Raw genomic sequence first — 8,514 nt, 5'->3', positions numbered from 1 at the left:
CCCATAGTTATATATATATTCCATTTGCGCAACAGTCCCGAATGAAGGTGACTGTTGAAGGTTAATGTTTCAGTCACTGGTCTAACCAGTCAGCAGTGACTGTGGCATCCCAACTCCAACGTAGACAGCTGATTTGTCAAGTCTCAGCTACCAGAATTCCAAGAACACTGCATTATACAACCATCTGCTTCCGCGGTCGAACGTTCGTGGATGCTGCCTCCGCCAAAGCATCGCTTGCTTCTGGACCAAGTACACGTACACAATTATATGTACTGACTCCCAGTTATAGCCCAACAAGATAGTTGAACCTTAATTACCATCGTTAGATCTTAGCCTGATTCCATCGATGGATGGGTCGGCTCTTACCAGCTGCGCCGCGGTAATAATCCTTCTTTTCCTGCCGTTGGGCGCATCCGACGACCGGCTTGTGCCCGGCAGGGCGCTCTCCCCGGGCAACACCATCGTTTCTGATGATGGTGGATTTGCCTTGGGCTTCTTCAACCCCTCCAATTCCACTCCGGCTAGGCTGTACCTAGGCGTATGGTACAACGACATCCCCGAGCTCACCGTTGTGTGGGTCGCCAACCGAGATACTCCGGTCACCAACACAACTTCCTCAGCACCGAAGCTCTCCCTCACCAACAACTCTAATCTGGTTCTCTCCGACGGTGATGGCGGCAGCCGTGTCATTTGGATGACAGCCAACATGGCTACTGCTATGGTCTCGTCTACCCCGACGGCGGTGCTTCTAAACACCGGTAACCTCGTCATCCGATCGTCAAATGGCACCATGCTGTGGCAGAGCTTCGACCACCCCACAGACACGTTCCTTCCCAGCATGAAGCTTGGCATAAACTACAGGACACTTACCACCACCGGGCGCATGGTATCCTGGAAAGACCCCAGCAACCCCTCGCGGGGGCGCTTCTCCTATGGTAGCGACACAAATAAGTCGGTCCAATTATTCCTGTGGGACGGCGAGCACCCGGTATCTCGTGCGCCCCCATGGACAGGGTATCTAGGCAAACAACAACTACTTGCAGCCACAAATATCAGCGATCTTATCATCTACCTAGCCTATGTTGACAATGACGATGAGGCATACATCTCTTATAGCCTCTCCGAGGGCGCCCCACGCACCAGGATTGTGCTAACCTACTATGGCGAGTTTCAGGCTCAAAGCTGGAGCAGTAGGTCATCCGCATGGGTTGTCCTTTGGAAATTTTCAACAGTTGAGTGCAGCCGTTACAATTACTGCGGCCCATATGGTTACTGTGACGAGACGGCCACAGCACCCACGTTGGCAACATCCAAGTGCCTTGATGGCTTTGAACCGAGTAGCACGGAGGAGTGGACCAGCGGCAAATTCTCGGCGGGGTGCCGACGGAAGGAAGCACTGCGAGGATGCAGTGACGGCTTCGTTGCCTTGCCGGGAATGAAGTCACCTGATAGGTTTTTACTTTTAGGTGGAGGTAGGAGTAAGTATGAGGAGTGTGCGGCGGAGTGCAGCCGCAATTGCTCCTGTGTGGCATACGCGTTCGCCAACCTGAGCAGCGGTGCTCGGTTGGGAGGACATGTGACGAGGTGCTCGGTGTGGTCTGGGGAGTTAATGGACACGGGAAAGGTAGGGGAGCTCAACGGCGAGACACTCTATCTTCGACGTGCAGGCATGGGTGAAAGTGGAACAAAAGGTATTAGATCTCAATTTCTCCCTCTCTATCATATTGGTTTGGTCATTTCTCCTTCATTCTACCACTTGTTTTGTTTTTATTAACATTTTCTAGCTCTACATTCATTTGTGACTTAGTCGCTAGAAAGTAGTAATTTCTGGGTCTTCTCATGCATCTTGTAGTTGCACAAGTACGATGTTAAAGTTTGTGGTTGTTAGCGATGACTTAGAAAGAGGTATTTCTCATTCAACTGAGAAATAATAAAACCAGTTTTCTTGTATATGTATTTGTTGCACAGGTAAAAGAACAAAGAGCAATGCAGTGAGGATTGGACTGCCAATTGTAGGCTCTGGTATTCTGGTACTCGTATGCATCTCCTTTGCATGGTTAATACTCAGAGGTACGCTCAGTTAACTCTGTTTAGTAGAAGGTTATATCGACCACATAATGATAGAGTACATTTCATCGCCTAAACTTGGATTACATCATCTATTACCGCAATATACCCTTAGATTACAAAATCCTCTAAATCACCTGAATGTACAAACTAGATCAAATAATTTTTTAGACAATTTAGATCTACTGGTGGATAAGATGGATTCCACGTGTTAGATAAACCACATTCCCTTCGTGCCGATTTCCATATCAACGCAATCGCAACTATAGAGATACTGGTTGTCGTGGGGGTCAGAAACAGAGCAACGTCTGCTCGCGCTGCTATGGGCTCGAGGTTGTATCTATGTTTTTTGAGGGGCGTGGGTGCCTGGGTGGATGGTTGGGGAGACTATGAGTGTGTTTTAGAACATTTGAACTTTTTTATTATATCTCAAGGGATAGCAGTACTCTCAAGTCTACTATGGTGGTAGATGTGCCTCATGGGTTATTTCCTCTAGTTCCATGAGTTCATACATTTGGAAATAGTATACAAACATCAATAGTTGTAGGGGTCAAATATAACTTTATTATTTCTTATTATTGTGATGTGCTCATTAGAGAGAAAGTCACTTTTAACATTATGGGAGCAGGCAAGAACAAGAAAGGGACAAAGCGAAAGAAGATAAGATTTGAGGGTATGAGTATATCTGATGAATTTGAAAATGAAAACCCTCCTCATGATCAAGAATTTCCATTCGTAAGATTAGAAGAAATTGCCCTCACAACCCACAATTTCTCTGAACTATGCATGATTGGACGCGGAGGCTTTGGTAAAGTATACAAGGTAACTCATTAAATATGTTCTTTCCTAGTATTAATTCTTTATTTTGCGGGTGTCCTAGTGTTAGTTCTAATAAAGAGAGAATTTTTTTCATACTGCAAAGTCATATATTAGATTTTCATTATATTTCTGTAGGGAATGTTAGGTGGTCAAGAAGTTGCAATCAAGAGGCTAAGTAGAGATTCTCAGCAAGGAACACGAGAATTTAGGAATGAAGTGATTCTAATTGCCAAATTGCAACATAGAAACTTGGTTCGACTTCTTGGATGCTGCAATGAGGGAGATGAAAAGCTGCTGATATACGAGTATCTGCAAAATAAGAGCTTAGATGCTACCCTTTTTGGTGCATATTCTAATAACAAACCATGATTTCTAAGACAACTTGAACTTTGTTTCTTTTTTAGATGAGTCAAGAAAATTGCTCTTGGATTGGGCGACACGGTTTCATATAATCAAAGGGGTTGCAAAAGGACTTCGATATCTTCATGAAGACTCAAGGTTCACCATAATTCATAGAGATCTCAAAGCTGGAAATGTTTTGTTAGATGCAGATTTTAAACCCAAGATAGCGGATTTTGGTATGGCGAGGATATTTGGCGATAACTTGGAACATGCGAATACCCAACATGTTGTTGGAACATAGTGAGTTTTTATTTTTTTAAACACATTTTTTCAATAAATTCAACTCCCATTAGATACCTCTTATAATTAGAATGATCAACAGTGGTTACATGGCTCCTGAGTATGCAATGGAAGGTGCCTTCTCTACCAAGTCTGACGTCTACAGCTTCGGCGTTTTAGTACTAGAGGTTGTAACTGGTATAAGAACAAACTCCATTAGTCAAACCATGGGATTCCCTAGCCTCACAGTTTATGTGAGTACACATGACTTCTGTCAAGTTCTGTTTCGAAAAGTGGATCAAATACTGAAGCATTTTTTGTTGGATACATAAAATTAATACTGATATGATGTTTCTGGTTGTTTCAGTCATGGAATATGTGGAAGGAAGCTAGGACCAATGAGCTGCCGGACTCGTCTATCTTAGATACTTCACCAGATGAAGTTCTACTTTGCGTCCATGTTGCACTCTTGTGTGTCCAGGAGAACCCCGATGATAGGCCACTCATGTCATCTGTTGTGTTTGTCCTAGAGAACGGAAGCAGCACACTTACATCCCCCAATCGCCCGGCCTACTTTGCGAGACAAACTGCTGCAATGAATCAAATCAGAACTGATGTCCAGACATCCGTGAACAGTTTTACTCTTACTGAGATAGAGGGACGATGAAACAAATCTGTAGTTTTAGCTGTATTGAAAATCTCTGGAAGGAAACAATGCATTTGATGAATTGAACACTACTGTAAAATGTACTATGGCTCAATAGGCAGCGATGCCATTTTCCAAAATATGGAAAATAGGGATGTATCATGTGTTGCTTAGTACTCCTTCCGTCCGAAAATACTTGTCATCAAAATTGATAAAAAAGATATGTATCTAGAACTAAAATACGTCTAGATACACCCCCTTTTATCCATTTTGATGACAAGTATTTCCGGATGGAGGGAGTAGTCATTACTATCTTTTAGTATGTTCTCCATTCAATTTTTTATTTGCAGGACATATAGTCTCAGTTACAAAAAAACTACTCCCTCTGTATCAAAATATAAGACTTTTTTTATGCTCCCTTTTGATGCAGAGGACTCCCTTCGTCCGGAAATATTTGTCATCAAAATGGATAAAAGGGGATGGACCTAGATGTATTTTAGCTCTAGATACATCTCTTTCTATCTATTTTGATGACAAGTATTTTCGGACGGAGGGAGTATATGTTAAGATATACTACTTGAAAAAACAAAGGACAGCAACCCTCCTTGAAAAAACAAAGGACAGCAACCCTGTTGTCGATTGGGTGAGCTCTCTCCTGCTAACATTTCTGCCTTTTTTTCCAGATAGCAGAAGCCGTCTTAATTTTTCATCTACTTTTGCTAACGGTTTGCAGTTGGAAAAAGTTATATTTCTGCAGTCTTTTTCAACTCTCCACAGAAATTCACGAGTCACAGTTATGCTAGTGCCCGCGCCCGTTAAGCATGCCCATGGCCCTGCCTGTGGCCCGTGACTATAGTACTTGCACACATATCTGAATATGATACTTGTCTAAAAAGAACTCTGAATATGATACAGGATAGAGTAAAAGCATCTCTGAATGAAGACCCTGAACTTCTGAGATCATGACCATGTTGCTTTGCTATTAACCTTGTAAGGTGTGACAAGATGAGGTCGTCAGGTAGATAAACACCAAACTACGCATTTACAACGGTAGCACACGCCCTTTGCTCCTACATTTGTACCTGGTCTGACTAACTACTCCATGTATAGGTTAATTTTCAGTCACTAGTCAGCCTAGTCAGCAGTGACTGTGGCATCCCAACTCCGACGCGGACAGCCAAATTGTCAACTCCCCATACACTCTCAAGTTGTCTCAAGTCTCAATTATACTCTGAAGCAATTTGCCATTATTCCAAAAACGAGTAGGTCTCATTCGTCAAAACATTTTTTTGAATATAAGCCACCGAGGCTTGATGCAAGTGCTCCCAATTATAAGCATCCGTCAGAAGTATAGCACTAACATTTGGCTGACCACCGACCTATGGATTGGCCAGCTGCTTTCACCAGCTGCACCGCCGCGCGGGAGCGCTGATCCTTCTGAGCTTCCTGCCGTTGTGTGCGTGTGACGACCGGCTTGTCCCCAGCAAGCCGCTCTCGCCTGGCGCAACCATCATCCCGGACGATGGTTCCTTGGCCTTGGGCTTCTTCAACCCCTCCAACTCCACTGCTCTGGCCAAGCTGTACGTCGGCATATGGTACACCGACATACCTGAGCTCACCGTCATGTGGGTCGCCAACCGGGAAACTCCGGTCTCAAAAAGGAACACCACTTCCTCTACACCAATGCTTTGCCTCACCAACACTTCCAATCTTGTTCTGTCTGATGGTGATCGTGGCAGCCGTGTCCTCTGGATGACGACCAATGTGGCTACCGACCCAGGCTCGCCACCCCTGCGTTTTGGTTTTCGGTTTGCACTTTTTTTCGGCACTGGGCGAGATGGACGAAATTCGGGTATTTCAAATCTTTCGGTCAAATCTCGGACGAAATTACAGAACCAAAATTTGAATTTTAAACAAAATTTGACCGAAATCTGGACGAAATTCGACCGAAAAAATTGAAAACAAGCAGAGCAAAAGTGTAGCAGTTGAACAACACTAAGGAGTACGTATATACGTAAGTGTTTACCAAACTTTGCATCAGTCCAACATCGCCATCAGCTCCAAAATAAAAGATTGAATAGGGAGATGAGCTGCAGAGTTCAGGAGTTCCAGATTCAGCTGCAGCCCGCATCCGGCAGAGGTCAGTAGCAGGGGCCGGGCCGTCAGGAAGGCGCGGACGGGGTAGGACCGGCAGGCTCGAGCCGGGAGGCAGGCGGCGGCGAGTGGAGGAGCCGAATCTGGGCGCAGCCCGCCGCCGCACGCACGCACAGGAGGAGCGGGTATTGTGATTTGTTTAGGGTTCAGGCTTCGTTCGATAGGAAAATTGTCGGGAGGCCCCAGAAGTTAGATTGGGCCAAGACAAAGTTCAAACTGGGCCGAAATTTTCGGCCGACACACACAATTACCGGGCCCAGGCGAGATTGACGAAATTCGGCCGAAAATGGATTTTTTCGGCCTAGCTGCACGTATGCCTACAGCAACCGTCGGCATAAATGGGCCGTCGGAATAAATGGGCCGTCGGCATAGCCGCGGCCCGGTGATCCCTCCAGAGACGGACGACTAACGCCGTTCAAACTATGACGACGGCTGAGACAAGCGGCCGTCGGCATAGATTTGCACGCCACGTCATCGATCCGGGGTGCACCGACCAATATCAATGCCGACGGCCGCCCTCGGCATAGACGCCACGTCATCGATCCTCGGCGCGTCGGCCAGCTACCCCTGCCGCAGCTATGCCGACGGCGGTGCCATCTGCATATATATTGGATCATCTTATTATATTGGAGTGAGGCTTCCCTATTTATTTCATATTTTTTACTTACTTTTAAACCATTAAATATTTAGCAAGCCTTAACTAGTTCTGTGGCAATATATATATGCCCCTGCCACTACTTATATGTATTATTATTTGATTAACTTACATGTACCAGGTGTAAATATAAACATACATACATTAATTATCGATTTGGTGAAAAAATTTCCATAGATTATGAATATATATATATGTAGTTTGTATTTTTTTCGAGTACGTTAATAATGTGTCGTCATGTTCTTTTGAATATAGGTCCTTATATTTTATTTAAATCAAAAATAGATATGTGCCGACAGAAGTGTTGTGGCGGTTGCAAACGCCCCGCACGCGTCTCCGGAGTGTGATTCCCTCACGTCCGAGGTATTGCCCCTCTCACGGATGGCACCGCCGCCGGCATGTGGAGGGGGAAACAGCCGCATTGGGTCTATTCGGAGGGGACGTTTCTCCCAGTTGTTTCTATGGGCTGACCTACCACAACCGGGTGGTGTGGTGACATGTCTGAAGAGGCGGCACGCGTCTCCGGGGTGTGGCCCTCCTCACGGAAGGCGTCGCTGCCGGCACCTGGAGGGGGGAAACAGCCGCATCGGGTCTATACGGAGGGGACGTTGCTCCCAGTTGTTTCTATGGGACTGACCTACCATAACCGGGTGGTGTGGTGGCATGTCTAAAGAGGCGGCACGCGTCTCCGGGGTGTGGCCTCCTCACGGACGGCACTGCCGCCGGCACCTGGAGGGGGGAAACGGCCGCGTCGGGTCTACACGGAGGGCATCTTGCTGTGGGTTTGGCCCGGATGTTGCTCCCAAATGTTCGTATGGGCTGACCTAACATAACCGGGTGGAGAGGTCTACTGGTCAAAGCCCGTCCGTCGGAAGTCAAAGGGCTAGATCTCGTGGTCAAACGCTGCAGGGTAAGGCCTAACGGGGGCCCTGGGGGAGGTAGCAATGCCACTGGAGCGTCACACCGGGCCCTTATACATGTCGTATGGTGTGGTGGGATGTCTGAAGAGGCGGCACGCGTCTCCGGGGTGTGGCCCCCCTCCCGGACGGCGCCGCCGCCGGCACCTGGAGGGGGAAACGGCCGCGTCGGGGCTACAAGGAGGGGTTCTAGCTATGGGTTTGCCGTGGACGTTGCTCTCAAGTGTTCCTGGGCTAACCTACCTTAGCCGGGTGGAGAGCTCCACTGGTTAAAGCCCGTCTGTGAAAAGTCAAAGGGCTAGATCTCGTGGTCAAACGCTACATGGTTAGACGGGGCTGGGGCCCTGGTGGTAGCAATGCCACCATAACATCGCACCAGACCCTCATACATGTTGTACGATGTGGTGGCATGTCCGAAGAGGTGGCACGCGTCTTCGGGGTGTGCCCCCCCTCACCGATAGCGGCGCCGCCGGCACCTAGACGGGGGAAACGGACGTGTTGGTTCTACACGGAGGGGATCTAGCTGTGGGTTTGGCCCGGACGTTGCTCCCAAGTGTTCGTATGGGCTGACCTAACACAACCGGGTGGAGAGGTCTATTGGTCAAAGCCCGTCCGTGGGAAGTCAAAGGGCTAGA

At 47.2% G+C, this 8,514-nt stretch overlaps 1 protein-coding gene across 1 annotated transcript; it reads left to right on the top strand.

Annotated features, from left to right (window-relative positions):
• Positions 1-346: 346 nt before the first annotated feature.
• On the top strand, positions 347-4,192 carry LOC119306102 (G-type lectin S-receptor-like serine/threonine-protein kinase At1g11300). Its single transcript, XM_037582431.1, has 7 exons — positions 347-1,691; positions 1,969-2,070; positions 2,696-2,889; positions 3,022-3,229; positions 3,291-3,528; positions 3,611-3,761; positions 3,875-4,192. Exons 1-7 carry the CDS (start codon positions 347-349, stop codon positions 4,172-4,174), a joined length of 2,538 nt encoding a protein of 845 aa, XP_037438328.1. The 3' UTR covers positions 4,175-4,192.
• Positions 4,193-8,514: the final 4,322 nt, after the last annotated feature.

This window comes from Triticum dicoccoides, chromosome 5B (assembly GCF_002162155.2).
Source record: "Triticum dicoccoides isolate Atlit2015 ecotype Zavitan chromosome 5B, WEW_v2.0, whole genome shotgun sequence".
NCBI lineage: Eukaryota > Viridiplantae > Streptophyta > Magnoliopsida > Poales > Poaceae > Triticum > Triticum dicoccoides.
This window is presented reverse-complemented; position numbering and strand designations above follow the sequence as displayed.

Coding starts and splice junctions, on each gene's coding strand:
- LOC119306102 (XM_037582431.1), top strand. CDS start 347: ATGGATGGGTCGGCTCTTACCAGCTGCGCCGCGGTAATAATCCTTCTT. Junction 1,692..1,968: donor GGGTGAAAGTGGAACAAAAG/GTATTAGATCTC, acceptor TTTGTTGCACAG/GTAAAAGAACAAAGAGCAAT. Junction 3,762..3,874: donor TCCCTAGCCTCACAGTTTAT/GTGAGTACACAT, acceptor TGGTTGTTTCAG/TCATGGAATATGTGGAAGGA.